Below are 25536 nucleotides of genomic sequence, written 5' to 3'. Positions count from 1 at the left end.
AGGAGAGGGACCAAAATGTCACCACTGTCAATATTGTGACAAATCCTTCACAACATCTCGAACTTTAAAGATTCATCAGAGAGTTCACACTGGACACAATCGACACAGCTGTGATCTATGTGGGGCAGCTTTCACAGTGAAGAGTTTCCTAATAATACATCAACGCAGTCACACTGGAGAGAATCCGTACAGCTGTGATCTATGTGGTAAAAACTTTTTTAGGAGTGATAACCTAGTAATCCACCAACGTGTTCACACCGGAGAGAAGCCGTACAGCTGTGATCTATGTGGTAAAACCTTTTCTAGGAGGGATAGCCTAGTAATCCACAGACATGTTCACACCGGAGAGAAACCGTACCGGTGCGATCAATGTGGTGCAGCTTTCACACTGAAGAAAACCCTAACGTTACATCAACGCAGTCACACTGGAGAGAGGCCGTACAGCTGTGATCTATGTGGTAAAACCTTTATTAGGAAGGAGAGCCTAGTAATCCCCGACGTGTTCACACCAGAGAGAAAACCGTACCGGTGTGATCAATGTGGGAAAACCTTTACTAATAGTAGTGGCTTTAAACGTCACCAGCGCAGACACACTGGAGAGAAGCCGTACAGCTGTGATCTATGTGGTAAAACCTTTACTGATAATTGTGACTTTAAAAGACACCAGCTTGTTCACGCTGGAGAGAAGCCGCACAGGTGTGAACACTGTGGAGAAACATTTTCTCAGATTGGTGGCCTTAAAGCTCACCAGCGTCTTCACACTGGAGAGAAGCCGTATTGGTGTGAACACTGTGGGAAAATGTTTTCACGGAGTAGTAATCTTACATCTCACCAACGTGTTCACACTGGAGAGAAGCCGTACAGCTGTGATCTATGTGGTAAAACATTTTCTGAGCGCGGTAATCTTAAAATACACCGGCGTGTTCACACCGGAGAGAAGCCGTACTCGTGTGAACACTGTGGGAAAATGTTTTCTCAGAGAAGTAGCCTTAAATCTCACCAACGTGTTCACACCGGAGAGAAGCCGAAATAGTCTGAACAAATACATTAGCTTTAAATAAGCAAAACTACAAAGAGACACATGAAAGTGCAGCTTCAAGAAAAAAAACAATAACTATGGTGGGGTTTGAAAGTTTGGGAACCCTGGTAAAATTTTTATTAATGTGCATACTGTGAGGAAAATAAGTATTTAAACACCCTGCTATTTTGCAAGTTCTCCCAGTTAGAAATCACGGGGGGTCTGAAATTGTCATCGTAGGTGCATGTCCACTGGGAGAGACATAATCTAAAAAAAAAAATCCAGAAATCACATGTATTATTTTTTTAACTATTTATTTGTATGATACAACTGCAAATAAGTATTTGAACACCTGAGAAAATCAATGTTAATATTGGCACAGCAGCTTTTGTTTGCAATTCCAGTAGTCAAACGTTTCTTGTAGTCCTTCACCAGGTTTGACACCCTGCAGAAGGGATTTTGCCCCCCCTCCACACAGATCTTCTCTAGATCAGTCTCTCTAATTGAGGGAAGGAGGTTGTTCCCCAAAATCTCGCAATACATGACCCCGGTCCTCCTCTCCTTAATACAGTGCAGTCGCCCTGTGCAGAACCCCCCCCAAAGCATGATGCCACCACCCCCATGCTTCACAATAGGGATGGTGGTCTTGGGATGGTCCTCATCATTCTTCTTCCTCCAAACGGTTAGTGGAATTATGACCAAAAAGTTCTATTTGGTCTCATCTGACCACATGACTTTCTCCCATGACTCCTCTGGATCATCCAAATGGTCGTTGGCAGACTTAAGACGGGCCTTGACATGTGCTGGTTTAAGCAGGGGAACCTTCCGGGCCATGCATGATTTCAAACCATGACGTCTTAGTGTATTACCAGTAGTAACCTTGGAAACGGTGGTCCCAGCTCTTTTCAGGTCCTAGACCAGCTCCCGTGTAGTTCTGGGCTGATTTCTCACCTTTCTTATGATCATTGAGACCCCCGAGGTGAGATCTTGCATGGAGCCCCAGTCCGAGGGAGATTGACAGTCATGTTTAGCTTCTTCCATTTTCTAATGATTGCTCCAACAGTGGACCTTTTTTCACCAAGCTGCTTGGACATGTCCCCGTAGTCCTGTCCAGCCTTGTGGAGGTGGACAATTTAGTCTCTAGTGTCTTTGGACAGCCCTTTGGTCTTGGCCATGTCAGTAGTTGGATTCTTACTGATTGCATGGGGTGGACAGGTGTCTTTATGCAGCTAACAACCTCAAACAGGTGTATCTGATTTAGGATAATAAATGGAGTGGGGGGGGGGACATTTTGAAGGCAGATTAACAGGTCTTTTAGGGTCAGACTTGTAGCTGATAGACAGGTGTTCAAAAGTTATTTGCAGCTGTATCATACAAATAGTTAAAAAAAATCATACATTGTGATTTCTGGATGTTTTTTTTAGATTATGTCTCTCACAGTGCACCTACGAGAAAAGAAAGCCCAGGTCTGGTGTAGTGGTTATAGACGGTGGGATTTATTATTTTTCTAGCTTTCAGTTTTCATTAGTCTAACTTCTTTTTACTCAGTAACAATAGGATTTGTAATGTAGCAAAATACAAGCCTTCACCTTAAAATCAAGTACATTTTAAAAACTACTTGAAAACTACACAACAGAACTGCTGAACACAGTAACATAAGTAATGTATTTCCTTATTTTCCACCTCTGCCAATACCTCACTGTCCAGTGTGTATTAAATGTTCCAAACTGAGTGAACAATGGGAATTTCCCCTCACCAGATATACGTATAAAGGGATGTCTTTCTTCTACATCTGTGTTACTTCTTGACATTAATAGAATAATTCTACAACGTATGAATTTCAGGTGTCGATGTGCATTTGATCCGATGACGCCGTGACGTCTTCATAACTTCAGAGTCAGAGAGACGTCAGAACCAGTCCAACCTGTTCCCAGAGCCACTCAGTGTGAGAGAAGTCCCCCATCAGGTGATGGAGTTCTACTATCTGTCCACTAGATGGAGCTAACTGACCATCTATGAGCTAAAGATCAGCAACTTGTACAGCAGCAGGTATCTCTCCAAGTGGCCGCCGTGTGACATATACATCCACGTGTACTTTACATCTAGCTTTTAATACTGTTGGAGCTAAATCCTGCTCCGGTCTCAGGGTTCAGTCAATTAGTAGTCAGAATCTCAGATGTTGATGTGTGAATCCTTTTTATTAAGTAGAATATTCTAGAGACAAATATGGAGTCAAACTAACCCAGCTCTCCCCCAAATTTGTCTGGCACTTTGGCTCTAACACCCCTAGATTTATCCACTAAGGGTGGGGTCTCCAGGTCACAGTGATGTGTTTGTGTGCTTATTCGTTATCTTTTCAGTTGGAATGTGACTGAAAGTTTATGACCCTCAGTTCAGGACTTGCAAAGCAAAAGATCAATGAGCTGTTAAAGAGGGACTGAAACCAGACTCAGGATGCGTCCCTAACAATCAATTACTTCCGACACATTTAGGAGAGGCTGGATTATAATGGAATGTACCAGACCACCTTATCTTAGAGAAAAGGAGTATTGCAAAACAACTTAATGCATGACCAACATGTCTTCTTTATATTGAAATAATGCTTTTGCCTTTTGGCTTAAATGTATAATCTATATTGCAACTCCCTCACAATGTTTAAACACATATAACATTTTAAATTCCAGCAGGTGGTAATGAGTTCCAGGGATGGGGAGCAGAACAGCTGAATGCCCGCCGCACCAGCTACCTATGGAAGCAAATGGTTTGATTCCATGGTGCAGAGACGTGCCTCAAACTCATTAAGCCTCGCCTCCAGAGCAGCGAATATACTCCATTTATTACATGTACCATTGTCACTAAAGGAGGCAGAGGAATAGCTAAACATTTGACAACAGAGCAGGAGAGAGCAGGAGAAGGACAGAAATAAGCCATAGCTTATGGCTAAACTGGAGTGTGAACTGTGTGATCAGAGGGAGTCGCTGTAAAATAATGAAACTATAAGTGCTTGAGTATAACTAGTGTTTAAATACAATCAGGCACTCAGCCACCAGACCTAAGCAATAAAGCAGAGGTGAGTAAGATTTTGCTGGAGCAAAAAAATATTGTCCGTGAGATTGGAGCACCGGAAATGAGACAATACGCTTACCGTAAACATCATTTCTTTGTATGTTTTGACATGTGAAGATATTGACAATAAAGCAGACTTTGACTTTGACTTTGATCACGTCACATGGTAACAAGGCTCTGTTTCAGCACCATGAGGTAAGAAAGTTTTGCGGAACATGTCTGATTCGACCGCTTTAATGAAAAAACCAAATGGCAAAATCCATCGTCAGCCCACTAAAATGACACTAACAAGCGTGGGAGCCGCCTAGCCAGAGAGAGTATTGTTAGGTGCTTGCTTTTCTGGTAGTTGTGTTTATAGTGAGTAAGCTCTAATGGCGGGAATTAGCCGTGAGGATTTAACTTCCTTTTTTAAACTGGTCTCACTTGTAATTTGTGTTGAATGCAGTGGTAATATGTTCCAGTTTTCTTTATGGCATTCATTTTAGGTAACTCACTTCCCTAATGTTGAACCTTTTTGTGATAGAACTAAAAACTCTACTCAAGTCACTTTGATTGTTAAACAAACAACAAGTATTAAACTTGTAGAAACTGTAGAGCTTTTTCCATGAAACCTCACACTAAATGGGATTTCATATGATTACATGTAACTCTTTATTTCTTTACGTAATGAATCTGTTGTTTTATTGTTTGTATTGTCTCCTGTGTTTTCTATTTATATCTTTGTGAGAATTACACTTAAGGTTTTTGTGCTATTGATGTTTACCGGATTCTTTGTGTAAAGACATATTTGAAACTCCTGAGAGTTTCTACAGGGTGATGGTCAAAGGTTTCACTTTATCTTGTGTGTTGCTGGATAAGATAATGTGTTGTAGAAAGGTGAAGTGTTAGTGTTGGTTTTAAACTCAGTGGATTACAGAGGAAATAACAAAGGGCATGAAATGGTATCTTGTTATGCACCTGTGTTCAGAGAATTATCTCTGACACCTTGTACACACATTCTAGGATTGTGAGATTATTATACAGCAATTTAAGGGTTTATGACATTTTAGTTTGATAACTTTTTAGTTGATTTTAAACCAGTAAAAGGAACATTTAAGATTGAGTCAGAGACGTATGGAGACATCAACAAAACCTGAGGAGAAGAAAAGGATTTTACAACTAGAAATGTCATTTTTCTAATGTAGAGGACGTTTTAACTGAGGTGTCATTTAAAATGAGGAAACAAAGTCCAACGTCAAGGTGCCAGTACTCATCCTGGCATGAGTCAATATTTGAAAACCCTCCCTGTATTGTATGATGAAATAAAGCTGAACCTTGGACCTGGATCCCTTGATAACTTAGTCACGCATACTGTAGGTCACAGTCAGAGTCAGTCATCACTGAGAGGTGAGATGGCGCAGAGAGAGGTGTTCAGCTGGACCGGGAAACCTTCTCTTGTTCCATCTGTCTGGATCTACTGAAGGATCCGGTGACTACTCCCTGTGGACACAGCTACTGCATGAACTGTATTAAAAGCCACTGGGATGGAGAGGATGGTAAGTGCAGCTACAGCTGTCCTCAGTGCAGGAAGACGTTCACACCGAGGCCTGTCCTGCTGAAAAACACCATGTTAGCAGATTTAGTAGAAGTGCTGAAGAAGACTGGACTCCAAGCTGCTCCTGCTGATCACTGCTATGCTGGAGCTGAAGATGTGGCCTGTGATGTCTGCACCGGGAGGAAACTCAAAGCCATCAAGTCCTGTTTGCAATGTTTGATCTCTTATTGTGAGAAACATCTTCAGCTTCATTTTAAATCCCCAGCTTTTAAGAAACACAAGCTGGTGGAGCCGTCAAAGAAGCTCCAGGAGAACGTCTGCTCTCGTCATGATGAGGTGATGAAGATGTTCTGCCGTACTGATCAGCAGCTTATCTGTTATCTCTGACCTGTGGAGGAACATAAAGGCCACGACACAGTCTCAGCTGCAGCAGAGAGAGCTGAGAGGCAGAGAGAGCTCGAGGGGAGTCGACTCAACATCCAGCAGAGAATCCAGGACAGAGAGAAAGATGTGAAGCTGCTTCAACAGCAGGCGGAGGCCATCAATCTCTCTGCTGATGAAGCAGTGGAGGACAGCGAGAAGATCTTCATTGAGCTGATCCTTCTCCTGGAGAAAAGAAGCTCTGATGTGAAGCAGCAGGTCAGATCCCAGCAGGAAAGGGAAGTGAGTCGAGTCCGAGAGCTTCAGGAGAAGCTGGAGCAGGAGATCGCTGAGCTGAAGAGGAAAGACGCTGAGCTGAAGAAGCTCTCACAAACAGAGGATCACAACCAGTTTCTACACAACTACCCCTCACTGGCACCACTCAGCCAATCAGCATCCAGCATCCAGATCTGTCCTCTGAGCTGCTTTGAGGACGTGACAGCGGCCTTGTCAGAGCTCAGAGATAAACTACAGGACGTCCTGAGAGAGAAGTGGACAACCGTTTCACTGGCAGGGACTGAAGTGGACGTTTTACTGGTACAACCAGAGCCCAAGACCAGAGCTGGATTCTTACATATTCACGTGAAATCACACTGGATCCGAACACAGCAAACAAACAGGTGTTATTATCTGAGGGGAACAAGAAAGCAACGTTAATGAGACAAGAACAGTCTTGTTCTAGTCACCCAGACAGATTCCTTGAAGAGAATCAGGTCCTGAGTAGAGAGAGTCTGACTGGACGTTGTTACTGGGAGGTGGAGATGAGAGGGGGAGGAGTTTATGTAGCAGTCGCATACAAGAATATCAGCAGAGCGGGGGGGTTGGAGGAATGTGAATTTGGTTTCAATGACAAATCTTGGGCCTTAGATTGTGACAACAACAGTTATGCATTTTGGTCAGACAATGTCCAAACTCCCGTCCCAGGTTCTTTGTCCTCCAGAGTAGGAGTGTACCTGGATCACAGAGCAGGTATTCTGTCCTTCTACAGCGTCTCTGAAACCATGACTCTCCTCCACAGAGTCCAGACCACTTTCACTCAGCCCCTCTATGCTGGACTAGGGTTTGATTGGTATGGAGCCTCTGTTGAGTTGTGTAAAGTGAAGTAGACAGAAGTCATTTAAGGGTTAAATTAAACTCTTCGTCTTATTAAGTCTCCATGGTTACTGCTGAGAGCTGATTGTTGTCATTCTAGTTTTCATGTGTTTCCACGTTCCGTGTTGGTTTTCTTTTTTTGTGGCTTTTATCTAAATTTTTTGACACCTTCTTCAACATTTCTTTTCTTTTCTAAAGGTTTTTGTAAATTAGTTTGAGGTTTTTTGCTTGTATTGAGGTTTTAGAAGTGATGAAATTTTGTTTTGTTTGAGAAAATCATTCGGGGAGCCCCAGAAGCTCTGAATGAGCTTGGTTTAGATCTGTTATTTTACCTGCAGAGGGTAAGGCTGAATCCCATTTCTCCATCTTACCCATACCCCTTGGCCCTTGAAACCAAGGGGTAGGGGTAGTACTTAGGTCTGTTTGCAATACATATGTGTATACACATGTAAACACGGTGTGTTGTACATCTGTTTCAGTTATCCCTGTTTTGAATGGCATGGATGTTTACAAAAACATTTTGGTTAACAGAAATCTGTCGTTATTATCGATAAATTAAACACAACAGGGAAATTGTTATAAAATATAATAACTGAATGAAATCACACTGGATCCAAACACAGTATTCACATATCTGTATTATCTGATGGGAACAGGAAAGCAACGTATCATACAGTAAGAAGTCACCAATTCTTTTATATTTATTGTAGGTCTCAGGTCCTGAGTAGAGAGAGTCTGACTGGACGTTGTTACTGGGAGGTGGAGATGAGAGGGAGAGTTTATGTAGCAGTCACATACAAGAATATAAGGAGAGTGGGGGGTCGGATGAATGTAGATTTGGTTTTAATGACAAATCTTGGGTGTTATATTGTATCAACAACAGTTATATATTTTAGTACAACAAAGTCCAAACTCCCGTCTCAGGTCCTGAGTCCTCCAGAGTGGGAGTGGACCTGGATCCCAGTGCAGGTATTCTGTCCTTCTACAGCATCTCTGAAACCATGACTCTCCTCCACAGAGTCCAGACCACGTTCACTCAGCCGCTCTGCGCTGGACTAGGGTTTTTTTGGTCTTGGTCTTGGTTTTCTGGATTCTCTGCTGAGTTGTGTAAAGTGAAATAAACAGAAGTCATTTAAGGGTTAAATTCTGAGTTTTAACTCTTCGTCTTATTTAGTCTCCATGTTTGTTGCTGACAGCTGATTGTTGTCATTCTATTTTTTTATATTTTTCATGTGTTTCCACATTTTGTGTTTTTTTCTTATTTTTTTGGCTTTTATCAACAAGCTCTCAATGAGCTCAGTTGAGATCTGTTATTTTACCTGTAGAGAGAAGTCCATATATGGTCAGACAGGTGTGTCTGCAGGTTCACAGCTGTGCTGGGAGGGGTTGACCTGCAGAGACACACAGAGACAGAGACAGACAGTAGACACAGAGACATACAGAGACACACAAAGACACACAGAGACAGACACAAAGAGACATACAGAGCCAGAGACACACAAAGACACACAGAGACAAAGACACACAGAGACAGACATTTCCAGAAGAGAAATCTGAAAATTGTAAATTGTTCTAAATTCTTCTTTTATTTTGTTGACATTTTAGAGTTTTTCCAGACAAGATTTTGGAAATCTCCTTTCATCACTGCATCAATCACAATATGGTGGCAACATAAAAAACACCTGTTGACAAGTTTTTAGATATGAAATGTTCCATAAATCAGTTCTGAATGATGTGTGAACACCCCCCTCTGTAAAAACCTTCATAATATAGATTGGAGTGAAACTGGAAAGTTGGGTGCATGGAAGTGCTGCTGAAGTGGAGATTTTTGGCTCAGTCTGAGAAAAACCCATTTAGAGAAAACGGCCTTTGAACATCTGGATTATACATAACATAACATTAACATCTGGTCATTATAGGAGAAAAGGGTCTAATTAATGAACTAACACATATCAACAGGAAACTTCCCCAGTTAATTACTTACATTAACACAGAGAAACTTTACAGATTTTTGGATTACTACTTTTCTGAAATGTCATGTTTAAAAATGCAAATGCTAACTTTTGGTGAATTTAGGAGAACTTTGAACGTGCAAATAGACATAGTTTGGTAAAATGATCACCTACATGTGTATTTTGGTATGATGGTTTTTAATAAATCTCATTTTTCTTGTAACTGTTATGTTTTCTTTCTCATTTTCTCAGCTTGACATTTTTAGTATGGAATGCAAATCTAACGCTTCTAATGATAAATTATTCCAACTTGATGTCAGATTGAGTGGGTTCAAATCCCACCTCTGCCATTTGCATATATTACATAGCTGGAAGCCAACCAATGTGATGTCTTACAGCTGTGGCATTTGGCCTGAACTTGGTGAAGTAACTAGAATCATCCATCCATCACCTTGCTGGGATTGTTCCTTGTTAACCTGAGGTTTTACGGTGGTGAAACCTTCCTTTCCAGCACTTTGGACTAGAAAATCAACAAATAATTGTGATAATCTCCATATTGATCAAAATAATCGTGATTATCTCTTTGGCCATAATTGTGCAGCCCAAAGAGATCTAATGTTTTATCAAACCAGGTTGAGCAAGTAACCTTTCTGCTGACTTCTTGTAAAATAAAGCAAGTAACATCACTCAAAGAAAGCTACTGCGATGGCTGGGAATCAAACCCAGGTCAACTGCTTGGAAGGCAGCTATGCTCACCACCATACCACCATCACTGGGCAGTACAATGTTCACTTCAAATCTTGCAACACATCTGGGCATTGAGACTGTGAAGTGTGCTCTATTACTGAGCTACAGCCCCTGACGATTCAGAAATTCCCTCCAGGGGGTCCTGTGTTATCACATTCACAAGAATGGGAAGTGCATTCATCTACATTATTGCCCTTCGGTAGCTCAGTTGGTAGAGCAGAGGACTGTAGAGTTGTAATGAAATCCTTAGGGTCGCTGGCTCGAAGGAGTACTCTTTTCCAGAGTTTCCCTTCAGGGATCCAGAAAGTATTTCTGATTTTGATATAATATAAATATTACACCTGAATCTGTCAACTCTTGACCATTCCCTGACTGGGAATTGAACCCGGGCCGCAGCGGTGAAAACGCCAACTCCTAGCCACTAGACCATCAAGGAGCCTCTCCTAGCAACTTTATCTTTGTAGATGTGAGTTTCCTTTTCACTTACTGGAATGACTCATGTTGTTTTAGGCGAGGAATGGCGCCTGGCTAGTGCTTCAGAAGGAAGGACATGACAGATTACACATCTGTCACATAGTCAGTTTGTATTCTTAAATACCAAGTCTCTTGCTGTTCCTTGACTAGTTGGCCCCCCCTGCTCTGCATCGCTCCAGGTAAGTAGAAAGCAATCTGTTACGCACCTTTGCATTACACTAAAATGTCAAAATTTGGACCTGAATCCAACAATAACATTACTTGACACTCACATACTGTAAGTCATTTAGTTAGCTAAGCGTTCAGAGGATGTGGGAAAAAGCAAGTCAAGAACAGGTTTTAAAGGACTTGCCACAGACACTGAATACTGCAGTAGATATGTCTACTGTGTTCAAACACATGGTAACTTTACATGTGTTGACAATAAAGATTCTCACAAAAAGCTTAACTTGCAATTGCGCTTTTTGCACACATTCATGTCTTCTTAAATAAAAATAATTTCTAAGTACTTTATTCCCAATATCATGTCTCAGACATTAGTTCCAGATGAAAACACTAGTTGTCAAAAGTGGGATTTGAATTCCCATGCCTCATGTGGAGACTATGACCTGAACGCAGCGCATTGGACCGTTCAGCCATCCTGACTGATTCAACAGATGTTCAGTAGGACCTGTTTAAAAAATTATAATATACTAAATTAAACATGTCACTCTATTGTAGGTTCTCAGTCATCCATGTCATAGTTAACAAGGGAAGGTTTTCAACTGTCAGCCCAAATATATGGGCGTTCATGGAGACATGGAAGAAAGTCACCAGGGTGGCCATGTGCTTGACAATGGCAATACATTGCACGGTATTTTGAGTCCAGATGTGTCCGTTTTGGTTCCTGATCCATGCTATTATCCCAAAAGTTCACAACTAGGCCAAGGGCAACTGGACTTGGTGAAAGGTCCTCCGCAGAAGTTTTGTCCCTCATCCAAGAGATTTCTTTAGTTTTTTTTACACAAAGGGTTGGACACAGTGCCCACTCCCCCACCCATATCTGACAATTGAATGCTGTGGGGAAAGGGGGGTTCCAAAGCTAATAGACCATTCAACAAGCAATTCTGATGCACTATACTGGCCCATTCAGGATGAGCACTGTAAACTCTGACTGCAGCAACACAAGTTTAAATTTCATTCCCAGATGATGTTGATGACAGACTGGTCAGAAATCAATACATTCATGTTTCATTTTCTTGTTGCTTGTCCTTCTCTAATAAAGGACATATTACTCCGTAATATGTAGGCCTAATGTTTTCTTTTTTTTATAGCTTCAGGGCTGCCAACTCTCACGCATTGGCCGTGAGACATTCGGCCGTGAGACATTCGCATTTGACTGGTTTTACACGCTCACACGCCACACCCCCGATTTCTCACGCTGAAGTGTCAACCCGGTCGGTCAAATTTCAGATTGAATGCTAGGCACATCAGTTACCTGTGACTCATATTGCACTTACTGATCAGACAACCTTACAACTGTTGTGGCCTTGCTACAAAAGACATGGAAAGCAGAGCTATAGAGATTGAGACTTGTTTTGTGTTAATGGCCGATTTGTGCAAACAAAAGGTGGATACAGATAATTTTGGGCGTAGGGTTTGGCGATTTTAGTACCCCTAAAGTGTCTGCCGGTGCTTAGCATTTTTAGCACCACACTTTTCATCACCATTCATTATGTCATCATCACTATTCATTATGTAATCATTACAATTCATTATGATATCAACTTTTTTTAAATAAATGCATATACACATCAACTTTCACAGACAGGGAGCGCTCTTGAACCCCCTCACAGTCTCTGAAAGCACAACTAGTGGCTAAACAGATAGATCTATAGATAAACTCATCTATCAGAAATTTGACCGACCGGGCTGACACTTCAGCGTGAGAAATCGGGGGTGTGGCGTGTGAGCGTGTGAAACCAGTCAAATGCGTGTGTCTCACGGCCAATGCGTGAGAGTTGGCAGCCCTGAGTAAGTCAAAAAATTCATAAGTCATAGTATACTATGTCAAAAATTCATAAAAAGTCATAAAAAGTCATAGTATGTTAAAAAATTCTTAAAAAGTCATAAAAAGTTATAGTATGTTGAAATATTCATAAAAGTCATTGTTTAGTATGTCGAAAAACACATAAAAAAGTCATACTGTAGTATGTCATTATATTTATATTTATATATATTTATACGGCTGGACAATGCAGTTTGTGTCCATTTTTACAGTTCACCGTATGTCTGGATTTATTTGATAAAAAAAAGCTTGTAAAACATCAACCCTGTTGTCTACAGTCAAGATATGAACATCATTCTTTTCAGGACAAGCTGGGTTATTAGTAGGGGTGATCCGAGTACTTGGCTGAAACAAGTATCCGGTACGGATAAAGCACTTTTGCCGAGTACAAGTACTATACGAGTAATACAAGTCAATATCCGTGCTCGGATTGAATAAAACTCCTCAACTGGCCCCGCTAAGTTCTGTGATAATCACAGCGCCCCCCGCATACAAACACGCTTGGCTCAATCACAGACACGTAGAACACGGAGAAATGCGCTCCCTCTGCCTCTCCCTCTCTCTCTCTCTGTCTCTCTCTCTGTCTCTCTCTCTCCCTCTCTCTCTCTCTCTCTCTCTCTCTCTCTCTCTCTCTCTCTCCATCAGTCAATCGGGTCTGCGGATCTGTTCCGTTAACATTTAGGGTTTCTTCAGCTTCAGGTTTGTTTTTAACTTCGGTTTGTAGTCCTTACATAGTAACCAGTAGATTTCTGGTGAACGTGGGGTTTGTAGTCCTTACATAGTAACCAGTAGATTTCTGGTGAACGTGGGGTTTGTAGTCCTTACATAGTAACCAGTAGATTTCTGGTGAACGTGGGGTTTGTAGTCCTTACATAGTAACCAGTAGATTTCTGGTGAACGTGGGGTTTGTAGTCCTTACATAGTAACCAGTAGATTTCTGTTGAACGTGGGTTTCAGACATGCTGCTTGGTTTAAATGCAACTCCGTTGTGTCTCTGCCATCGGAGATTGTTTTTTTTTTGAACTGTCAGCTTATTAAAAAGAAAGTTGATGTCATAATGAATTGTGATAATAAATCAAAAAGAAAGTTGATGTGTATACGCAGTTATTAAAAAGAGAATTGATGTGTTTATATATTAATCAAAAAGAAATTTGATGTGTTTATGCATTTATTAAAAAGAGAATTGATGTGTTTATGCATTAATCAAAAAGAAATTTGATGTGTTTATGCATAAATCAAAAAGAAAGTTGATGTCATAATGAATTGTGAAGATGACATAATGAATGTGTATATGCATTTATTAAAAAGAAAGTTGATGTGTTTATGCATAAATTAAAACAAAAGTTGATGTGTACATGCATAAATCCAAAAGAAAGTTGATGTGTACATGCATTAATCTAAAAGAAAGTTGATGTGGATATGCATTAATCTATAAAAAAAGTTGATGTCATAATGAATAGTGATGATGACATAATGAATAGTGATGATGACATAATGAATGTTTATATGCATATATCAAAAAGAAATTTGATGTGTATATGCATATATCAAAAAAGAAAGTTGATGCATACATGCATTAATGAAAAGAAAGTTTATGTGTATTTGCATTAATCAAAAATTAAGTTGATGTTAATATGCATTAATCTAAAAGAACACTGTTAGACTTTTTATTGTATATTTGCGGTAACTTACTGGCAACACGTTACTGTAACTACCCGATTACAGTATCATAACCGTACATGTTTTTTACAGTATAATACCCTTACTGTAACTTAGTTTTACAGTAGTATAATACCCTTACTGTACATTAGTTTTACAGTAGTAAAAATACCCTTACTGTAACTTAGTTTTACAGTATTAGAATACCCTTACTGTAACTTAGTTTTACAGTATTAGAATACCCTTACTGTATCTTAGTTTTACAGTAGTAAAAATACCCTTACTGTAACTTAGTTTTACAGTAGTAAAAATACCCTTACTGTATCTTAGTTTTACAGTAGTAAAAATACCCTTACTGTAACTTAGTTTTACTGTATGATACCCTTACAGTAATCATATTATAATTACAATTTGCTAAATAATACTGTAATTGTCTTGCTGTATTATAGTTTTATTGTAATTGTGGTTCACAATGTATTACACTAGTTGGCATTGACTGTACAAACAATTTTAAATATTTTACATAAATTCTATTGAATTTAATAAATTCCAAATAATTGACTTTAGCCCATGTACAAAAGTAATACATTTTTATTTTCAGGTACAAATATCAGGAACAAGATATTTTTTAACTCTGAATGTGCAAAAGAACAGAAAATTGAAATAGAAGTGATACTAAAACGATGTCTAAATACAGTGCCTTGCGAAAGTATTTGGCCCCCTTGAACTTTTTAACCTTTTGACAAATTTCAGGCTTCAAACATAAAGATATAACATTTTTATTTTTTGTGAAGAATCACCAACAAGTGGGACACAATTGTGAAGTGGAACAAAATCTATTGGATATTTTAAACTTTTTTAGCAAATAAAAAACTGAAAAGTGGTGCGTGCAAAATTATACTTTGTAGAGCCACCTTTTGCTGCGATTACAGCTGCAAGTCGCTTGGGGTATGTCTCTATCAGTTTTGCACATTGAGAGACTGAAATTCTTGCCCATTCTTCCTTGCAAAACAGCTCAAGCTCAGTGAGGTTGGATGGAGAGCGTTTGTGAACAGCAGTTTTCAGTTCTTTCCACAGATTCGATTGGATTCAGGTCTGGACTTGGCCATTCTAACACCTGGATACGTTTATTTGTGAACCATTCCTTTGTAGATTTTGCTGTATGTTTAGGATCATTGTCTTGTTGGAAGATAAATCTCCGTCCCAGTTTCAGGTCTTTTGCAGACTTTCACCAACAGGTTTTCATCCAGAATGGTCCTGTATTTGGCTCCATCCATATTCCCCTCAATTTGAACCATCTTCCCTGTCCCTGCTGAAGAAAAGCAGGCCCAAACCATGATGCTGCCACCACCATGTTTGACAGTGGGGATGGTGTGTTGAGGGTGATGGGCTGTGTTGCTTTTACGCAAAACATATTGTTTTGCATTGTGGCCAAAAAGTTCGATTTTGGTGTCATCTGACCAGAGCACCTTCTTCCACATGTTTGGTGTGTCTCCCAGGTGGCTTGTGGCAAACTTTAGACAAGATATTTTATGGATATCTTTGAGAAATGGCTTTCTTCTTGCCACTCTTCCATGAAGGCCAGATTTGTGCAGTGTACAACTGATTGTTGTCCTATGGACAGACTCTCCCACCTCAGCTGTAGTTCTCTGCAGTTCATCCAGAGTGATCATGGGCCTCTTGGCTGCATCTCTGATCAGTCTTCTCCTTGTCTGAGCTGAAAGTTTACAGGGACGGCCAGGTCTTGGTAGATTTGCAGTGGTCTGATACTCCTTCCATTTCAAAATGATCGCTTGCACAGTGCTCCTTGGGATGTTTAAAGCTTGGGAAATCTTTTTGTATCCAAATCCGGCTTTAAACTTCTCCACAACAGTATTACGGACCTGCCTGGTGTGTTCCTTGGTCTTCATGATGCTCTCTGCGCTTTCAACAGAACCCTGAGACTATCACAGAGCAGGTGCATTTCTACAGAGACTTGATCACACACAGGTGGATTCTATTTATCCCATCAGTCATTTAGGACAACATTGGATCATTCAGAGATCCTCGCTGAACTTCTGGAGTGAGTCTGCTGCACTGAAAGTAAAGGGGCCGAATAATTTTGCACGCGCCACTTTTCAGTTTTTTATTTGCTAAAAAAGTTTAAAATATCCAATAGATTTCGTTCCACTTCACAATTGTGTCCCACTTGTTGGTGATTCTTCACAAAAATAAAAATTTTATATCTTTATGTTTGAAGCCTGAAATATGTCAAAAGGTTGAAAAGTTCAAGGGGGCCAAATACTTTCACAAGGCACTGTATACATACATCAACTTTCTTTTTGACTAATGCATATACACATCAACTTTCTTTTAGATTTATCATCACTATTCATTATGACATCAACTTTCTTTTAGATTAATGCAAAAATACATCAACTTTCTTTTTAATAAATGCATATACAAATCAAATATCTTTTTGATTAATGCATATACACATCAACTTAATTTTAGATGTATGCATACACATATTAACTTTCTTTTATATTAATGCATACACACATCAAATTTCTTTTTTATTAGTGCATATACACATCAACTTTCTTTTTGATTTATCATCCCCATTCATTATGTCATCATCACTATTCATTATGTAATCATTACAATTCATTATGACATCAACTTTTTTAAATAAATGCATATACACATCATCTTCTTTTTGATTAATGCATATACACATCAACTTAATTTTAGATGTATGCATACACATATTAACTTTCTTTTATATTAATGCATATACAGGTTAACTTTCTTTTTGATTTATCATCACCATTCATTATGACATCAACTTTCTTTTTAATAAATGCATATACACATCAACTTTCTTTTAGATTAATGCATAAACACATCAACTTTCTTTTTAATAAATGCATATACACATCAACTTTCTTTTAGATTTATAAATATTAGGGGTGATCCGAGTATCCGGCTGAAACGAGTATCCGGTACGGTTAAAGCACTTTTGCCGAGTAAAAGTATTATCCGAGTAATATGAGTCAATATCCGTGCTCGGATTGAATAAAACTCCTCAACTGGCCGCGCAGCGTTCTGTGATAATCACAGCGCCCCCCCGCCTACAAACAAGCTCGGATCAATCACACACACACACACACACACACACACACACACACACACACACACACACACACACACACACACACACACAGAACATGGAGAAATGCGCTCCCTCTCTCCCTCTCTCTCTCTTTCTCTCTCCCTCTCTCTCTCTCTCTCGCTCTCTCCTGCTCCGTCAGTCAATTCGGTCTGCGGATCTGTTCCGTTAACGTTTAGGGTTTCTTCAGCTTCAGGTTTGTTTTTAACTTCGGTTTGTAGTCCTTACATAGTAACCAGTAGATTTCTGGTGAACGTGGGGTTTGTAGTCCTTACATAGTAACCAGTAGATTTCTGGTGAACGTGGGGTTTGTAGTCCTTACATAGTAACCAGTAGATTTCTGGTGAACGTGGGGTTTGTAGTCCTTACATAGTAACCAGTAGATTTCTGGTGAACGTGGGGTTTGTAGTCCTTACATAGTAACCAGTAGATTTCTGGTGAACGTGGGGTTTGTAGTCCTTACATAGTAACCAGTAGATTTCTGGTGAACGTGGGGTTTGTAGTCCTTACATAGTACAGTAACATTTAGATTTAGATTTAACATTTAGATTTAGATTTCATATTTAGATTTAACATTTAGATTTAGATTTAGAGTTAACATTTACATTTAGATTTAGATTTAACATTTAGATTTAGATTTAATATTTAGATTTAACATTTAGATTTAGATTTAACATTTAACATTTAGATTTAGATTTAATATTTAGATTTAACATTTAGATTTAGATTTAACATTTAGATTTAGATTTAGATTTAACATTTAGATTTAGATTTAGCATATAGATTTAACATTTAACATTTAGGTGTAACATTTAATATTTGGATTTAACTATTTAAAATATTTCCAAGTTGACAAATATTGTTGTAAATGTGCAAGAAAGTGACCCTCAAAATTTCATACCAGTTTTTTAAACATTATTTAAAGCTAAATGTGACAAAATGTTGCTGTTATTTTCAGCACGAGCCGCTTTACAAACGGCGCCCCATAGAAATGATCCCTGAAAGTATATTCTTGGCTAGACTGAGGGGAACTGCATCTCATTCACTGCAGAGTGATTGTCACTCAGGATTCAGAGGGACAGAAGCTAATCGTTACGTGCTCCAGATGACTCTGAGGTGAGAAAATCTATTTAGATCTTTAAGAAGACCGATATGTAGATTGAATTAGATTTTCAGTCACTGTTGTCTCAATACTTCAGTGTCAGTCTACTTTTTCTCAACAATAAATGCTCCAGTTCTTTCTTTGCATTAAACACCAGCCAATCAGAAGTGTTACATATGAATAATCAATGTGTGAGTAATCAGGAAGCTCACATAAAAGATAGTTGCAAGGTCTACCAAATGTTTAACTTTACAACCTGTAAGCTGTTGGAGCCTTGGTGGCCACCTTGCCTCAAAATGTCAATCACAGATTTTCTAACCCCTGAGAGCAGAGCGGGAGCGTGCTGGGCCCCTAACCCAGAGGTTTTTGGATCAAAACCATTCTCTACTATTTGTTATGCTATCAGCATGAAGTCTATTTCCAGTCTGTTAACAAATCATCTGTTGCTGCAAGTGTCTGATGTGAAATGTCTCCACTTGCAGAAGAGTAAACTTAATGGCATGTCAAGTTTCAATAAATATAAAAATGGAAGCTACAGTGCTCATAACCGCCATGACACCCATAAAAACTGGAGCGTAACACAATAAATATATTACAGTACAAGAAGAAGATTTTCAGATTTTTTCATAGATAGACATAGACTTATGTTTATTAATCCTTTTGGGATGACTCCCACAAGGAAATGTGGTTTGCTGTGATGTGGTTTGCTCTCACTCTTAAAGAATGCCATTCGATGTCAGCAGGATTCGAACCTGGGCAGGGAGACCCCAATGGATTTCTAGTCCATCGCCTTAACCACTCGGCCACAACAACTTGAAAAGCAAATATCTGTTAGCACAAATGTTCATAAACTTTTCAATTGGTTAGTAGTAGTTACCAGACACGGGCAAAGTGCAAATCGTAGTGCACTGACTGAGTCTGTGGATCCTCGTGGAGGCAGCTTGATTGATTGATATGCTCTCTTATTTGTACCATAACAGAGATCTAATATTTTATCAAATTAGGTTGGACGAGTAACCTTTCTGGCTAATCTTCACAAATAAAGCAAGTAACCACACAATGAAAACTACTGCAATGGCTGGAAATTGATCCCAGGCCAACTGCTTAGAAGACAGCTATGCTCACCACTATACCACCATTGCTGGACAGCACAATATTCACTGAAAATCTTGTAACACATCTGGGCATTGAGACTGAAAATGTGCTCTATCACTGAGCTACAGCCCTTGAAGATTTTCAGATTTTTTAAACTTTTTTTGTGTTACACGGAATAAGAGAAGAAACCTGGGTGGAATATGTAATGTTTATGTTGTATATGGCTTCAAAACCTGGTAGTGGCTGGAAATCAAACCATGGGAAAATGCTTGCACTGCTATTGTATAAATCAAAGTTAAAAAGTAACATGACTCAAAGAAATTACTGCGATGGCTGGGAATCCAACACCGGTCATTTGCTTGGAAGGTAGCTATGCTCACCACTATACCACCATCGCTGGACAATGCACTGTTGATTGCAAATCTTGCAACACATCTGGTCATTGAGACAGATTTTTGCATTTTTGCATTTGGTTCCATGGTGTAATGGTTAGCACTCTGGACTCTGAATCCAGCGATTTCAGTTCAAATCTCAGTGGAACCTGTTTTAAAGCCACAGCACAGGTGAAAAAGATCAACCTTTCAACTTTCCACATCTAGTTTAAAGTGAGCTTACAGGTTCAAAATGGAGCTGAACACGGAGGAGGATTCCTCCCTAACGGCCGCTCTGCTCTGCTCCGTGCCCCCGCCGTCCGGTAATAGTTAAAGCAGATAAAAACCAAAAGAACACTCAAAAGCTTCAAGATAAAACTTTTTAAGAAGCTTCTTCACAATCAAGAGAAGGCCTGTTTCGAGCCAGCCTATGAATTGATTCATGTAATCATTTTCCTGTTATTAATGTTCCATATGGTCTAGCGGTTAGGATTCCTGGTTTTAACCCAGGTGGCCTGGGTTCAACTCCGGTATGGGAATCGATGTCTAGCCGATGAAGGTCTGCAGCAAGGTCTGTGTCATTGGTCCTGTATTAAATGAGAGCTGTATTAGCCCTATGCCCTGATATGCATTTCCCCGAACCTAACTCATATAATGATATATGTATCATTGTATTTATATGTATTTGCCCTGTTCCTGGCATATCTATGGATGTATTCATAAAATCACTGTTATTATTCAACATGTCAGTCCCATATGGTCTAGAAGTCTGGATTCTGCCTAAATAACCTTTACATGCATTCTTAAGGAGTCCTCTGGAAACTACAATCAGTAGATCTGAGAAAGCGTTCAGTTGGTTTGATTTTACATTCATTTGGCCTAAGTGGTGTCCAAAAGGTCTTGGTTGCTGCTCTTAAAGACTTCTAATAGTAAGGAAAACCCTGGTTTTCACCCAGGCCCTGGTTCAGCTCCCGGTATGGGAATTGGTATTTAGCTGGTGAAAGATCTGCACGATCTCTGACATTGGTCCTGTATTAAATCAGAGCTGTAGTTATGTACGTAAAAAGGCAAAAGAAAGTGGAAGGTTAACTCAAGAAGTGTTTAATAAAGATTAGCACGTACAGCTGTATCTGTATCTGTTAACCATATGAATTAACTGTATCTGTATCTGGCCAAACCCGGAAGTGGACAGGATTTAACCTGGAAGTGGGTTAGGTTGTCATGAAATGGGTGGGGACTCTGAATCCAGTGGTCTGAGTTCAAATCTCAGTGGAACCTGTTTTTAAGCCACAGCACAGGTGAAAAAGATCAACCTTTCAACTTTCAACATCTAGTGTAAAGTAAGCTTACAGGTGTAATGTCCTTGGTCATTTAGACTGTAAACAGTATGTTGGTGGGGGCATGTTGAGGAGCCACCTGGTTGTTAATGTAATCAGAAGGAGCTCCAAATTTGACAGTATTGACTGGAAGTGATAGGCTTTGACTTATATGGGGATACACACTTTGCATTCAGTCACCATAAAAATTAGGGATCACTGAAATTTGAACTTGTGTTGCTGCAGTCAGAGTATACAGTGTTCATCCTGAATGGGCCAGTATAGTGCATCAGAATTGCTTGTTGAATGGTCTATTAGCTTTGGAACCCCCCTTTCCCCACAGCTTTCAATTGTCAGATATGGGTGGGGGAGTGGGCACTGTGCACTGTGTAAAAAACAACTAAAGAAGTCTCTTGGATAAGAGACAAAACTTCTGCGGAGGACCTTTTACCAAGTCCAATGTCCCTTGGCCTAGTTGTGCACTTTTGGGGTAATAGCATGGATCAAGAACCAAAACGGACACATCTGGACTCATTGTGGGAATTGTACGGCAATATTCGACACGTTTAGACCATGAAGACAGTTATCAGTTTATTTCCCATCTGGCAGGTTTATTTGTGGACTCAGTTGGACATTTTGAAGATAATTGCACAATGTTGACCCAATTGTCAGTCTATTTCCAATGCCATACCATTGTCAAGCACCTTTCCACCCTGGTGACTTTCTTCCATGTCTCCATGAACGCCCATATATTTGGACTGACAGTTGAGAAACCTTCCCTTGTTAACTATGACATGGATGACTGAGAACCTACAATAGAGTGACATGTTTAATTTAGTATATTATAATTTTTTAAACAGGTCCTACTGAACTTCTGTTGGATCTGTTAGGATGGCCGAGCGGTCCAAGGACCTGCGTTCAGGTCGCAGTCTCCACTGGAGGCGTGGGTTCAAATCCCACTTCTGACAACTAGTGTTTTCATCTGGAACTAATGTCTGACACATGATATCGCGATTAAAGAATTTATCAGTTATTTGTATGTAAGAGGACATGAATGTGCCCAAGAAACGCAATTGCAAGTGCAGCGTTTTGTGAGCATCTTTTCTTGTCAACACATGTAAAGTTACCATGTGTTTGTACACAGTAGACATATCTACTGCTGTATTCACTGTCTGTGGCAAGTCCTTTAAAACCTGTTTTTGACTTGCTTTTTTCCACATCCTCTGAATGCTTAGCTAACAAAATGACTTAAGTTGGCCTGTAATTGTTGCTTTTTCATCTTTGTTGTGATTGTTGTGTGCCTTTAATATCACACATGTGGATAATATGAAAGAAACTGTCTAGCAAACCCTTGCAACACTTCTGAAGGTTCCATGGTGTAATGGTTAGCACTCTGGACTCTGAATCCAGTGGTCTGAGTTCAAATCTCAGTATCTCCGGATTCCTCCCTAACGGCTGCTCTGCTCTGCTCTACTCCGTGCCCCCGCTGTCCGGTAATAGTTAAAGCAGATAAAAACCTAAAGAACGCTCAAAAGCTTCAAGATGAAACTTACTTAAGAAGCTTCTTCATTCACGTTCAAGAGAAGGCCTGTGTCCAGCCAGACTATGACTTGATTCATGAAATCCCTGTTATTAATATGTGGTCTGTCCCATATGGTCTAGCGGTTAGGATTCCTGGTTTTCACCCAAGTGGCCTAGGTTCAACTCCCGGTATGGGAATTGGTATTTAGCCGGTGAAGGTCTGCAGAAAGATCTGTACAATCTCTAACATTGGCCTGTATTAAATCAGAGCTGTAGTTAGGTAATCTAAGTTATGTGTTTTCCCTTGCAAACGTTTTTTTCCAATAACATTAACAAGCATACCGTTAGTTACGTTCCTTGTGTTTGTCACGATTTGGGGAAGTAACATTTGCAGGTAGTGTGGCCGAGCGGTCTAAGGCGCTGGATTAAGGCTCCAGTCTCTCTGGAGGCGTGGGTTCAAATCCCACCACTGCCAACTGCTGAAATGTTACATACATTGGTACAGCACCTTGGAGTAGAGTTTACCAAGGAGCCTGAGCATAGTGATACTCCTGTAATGGGCAGATGCCATTCTTCTTGAAGAGGGGAGCAACCACCCTGGTCTGCCACTCCTTAGGCACTGCCACAGACCTCCACGCAATGTTAAAGAGGTATGTCAACCAAGACAGCCTCTCCTTACAATATTTCTCAACGAATTTAATCAATCCCTGGGGCTTTGCCACTGTGGAGTTCTTTAAACAGTAAACCAAGGATATTTTTACTACTGTAAACTAAGTTACAGTAAGGGTATTATACTGTAAAAAAAACATTACAGTTATGATACTGTAATCAGGAAGTTACAGCACGTTGCCAGTAAGTTAACGCAAATTTACAAAAAAAAGTCTAACAGTGTTCAGACAAACATCATTGACTTTCTTTCTTGTAAAAAACACAACTTCCTGGACTTTCTTTACAATATAGTCTGTACATGTCCCTTGCTTCCAAATTCCCATTTTTCATGGGCTGAATCTCAACTATCACTGACTCTGCAGAGAGAGCCAATCAGAGCTGATCAGCAACAGCTGTGCTACCTGCATGATGGGTTTTTACCTGGCATGTAGCACAGGAACCAGTTTCTCTTGGTGACTGGAGTGATGGCAGCTGTTTGGGTCTTTGTTGTTTGTGTGCTGACTGTTTGGATTAACAAAGGTTGTTACATTTCTTCTGTTTCAAGCTTGTATTCAAATATGTAGTGGAGTATAACAAATGTAAAGAGTAGGGTAAATTACACAATTACTGAAGTGAAATTTAGCTGGAACAAGTTCATGATATGTGCCGTCAAATAGCAGAAACATTTGATTAACAGCAGTTGCATTGTCCTTAGGCTTGAGTTTGCCAGTTGGCGGCACAAATGAAAGACATGATGATGAGCTGCAGAGGAGAATGATTAGAGGTAAGAACGTTAGTGACAGACTCTTTCAAGAGCTACTTACGGACACTAACTGAATTTATTTTCTGCCACAGATGTGTGTCCCAATGATCTCTCCATGAAGAGGGCCTTCGCACTTCTCCAGTCAATGGAGTCCAAGTTGATCCAAGCTGCTAAAGAAGGTGAGCAGGTTCTGTGAAACCATAATGGGAAAATGCCGCAACTGTTTTTACAGCTGAGGTTCTTTGTGGCACAATGTAGTAAATAAGGTTAAGTTGTCTGGCTTTTGGAATGGGGATTCCAACCCATGTTTAAACTATTTTGACCATACAATGTGGGTATAAAGCTGGCTTAATTAATCAGACATTCATGTGTTTATTGAATACAACAATTGGTGCTTACTCAACTTCGGCCTATAGCCACATCACTCACACCGTATTGTCTAATATTGCAAGTGTCCAACAGTTACATGAAAAATAAATTAAAATTAAACTCTTTTTATTTGTGTGGCTATTCGCTCTCAAAAGCAACAGAATAGCTAAGGTAGCTTTGTATAGATCGTGGAATTTCCCAAACCAAGTGAATGCAGCACATGAACACAACTGCTGTGCTAGCTTAATCTCAATTCAGATTCTGTAATGTTGTAAGCAAACTTAACTGGCCTAATTACCAATGAAGTCTTTTGGGGCTATAAAGTCTTAAAAGGGAAGTCTTAATACTTGCTTTGCTTTTTAATAAAAAACGAAGAAGCCTTAATGGTAAATTCTTTACAGTATTATTGTCAAGGGTAGTTGGGACTTAACGATTTCTTCATATTTTTCAGCACAACTGGAAACATATGAAGTGGAAGCTGAGGCAGCTATTCAAAAACTTGCAGATGTTCAATTGCCCCTGAACGGACCCAAACGGCTCGAAACCAACCAGACGCTGGGCGACCAGGCTGCCAACCAGACGCTGGGCGACCAGGCTGCCAACCAGACGCTGGGCGACCAGGCTGCCAACCAGACGCTGGGCGACCAGGCTGCCAACCAGACGCTGGGCGACCAGGCTGCCAACCAGACGCTGGGCGACCAGGCTGCCAACCAGACGCTGGGCGACCAGGCTGCCAACCAGACGCTGGGCGACCAGGCTGCCAACCAGACGCTGGGCGACCAGGCTGCCAACCAGACGCTGGGCGACCAGGCTGCCAACCAGACGCTGGGCGACCAGGCTGCCAACCAGACGCTGGGCGACCAGGCTGCCAACCAGACGCTGGGCGACCAGGCTGCCAACCAGACGCTGGGCGACCAGGCTGCCAACCAGACGCTGGGCGACCAGGCTGCCAACCAGACGCTGGGCGACCAGGCTGCCAACCAGACGCTGGGCGACCAGCTGCCAACCAGACGCTGGCGACCAGGCTGCCAACCAGACGCTGGGCGACCAGGCTGCCAACCAGACGCTGGGCGACCAGGCTGCCAACCAGACGCTGGGCGACCAGGCTGCCAACCAGACGCTGGGCGACCAGGCTGCCAACCAGACGCTGGGCGACCAGGCTGCCAACCAGACGCTGGCGACCAGGCTGCC

At 40.5% G+C, this 25536-nt stretch overlaps 1 protein-coding gene, 2 non-coding genes and 1 pseudogene across 3 annotated transcripts; 3 read left to right on the top strand and 1 right to left on the bottom strand.

Moving 5' to 3' along the window:
* Window positions 1–4: 4 nt before the first annotated feature.
* On the top strand, window positions 5–1034 carry LOC116681757 (zinc finger protein 2 homolog; the record flags this gene model as incomplete). Its single annotated transcript, XM_032509675.1, has 1 exon — window positions 5–1034. A coding segment is annotated over one exon (1029 nt), but the record flags the coding sequence as incomplete, so codon positions are not given.
* Window positions 1035–5490: 4456 nt separating this feature from the next.
* On the top strand, window positions 5491–24663 carry LOC116681758 (tripartite motif-containing protein 16-like; annotated as a pseudogene).
* Window positions 19333–19404, bottom strand: trnar-ucu (transfer RNA arginine (anticodon UCU)). Its single transcript has one exon. It is a non-coding gene; the product is annotated as a tRNA-Arg (tRNA).
* Window positions 22959–23040, top strand: trnal-aag (transfer RNA leucine (anticodon AAG)). The gene has a single exon. It is a non-coding gene; the product is annotated as a tRNA-Leu (tRNA).
* Window positions 24664–25536: the final 873 nt, after the last annotated feature.

The sequence above is a fragment of the Etheostoma spectabile genome, unplaced genomic scaffold (genome assembly GCF_008692095.1).
Source record: "Etheostoma spectabile isolate EspeVRDwgs_2016 unplaced genomic scaffold, UIUC_Espe_1.0 scaffold00018716, whole genome shotgun sequence".
In the NCBI taxonomy this organism is placed as follows: Eukaryota; Metazoa; Chordata; class Actinopteri; order Perciformes; family Percidae; genus Etheostoma; species Etheostoma spectabile.
Note: the sequence above shows the minus strand (reverse complement) of the source record. Positions and strands in the feature narration are given on the sequence as shown.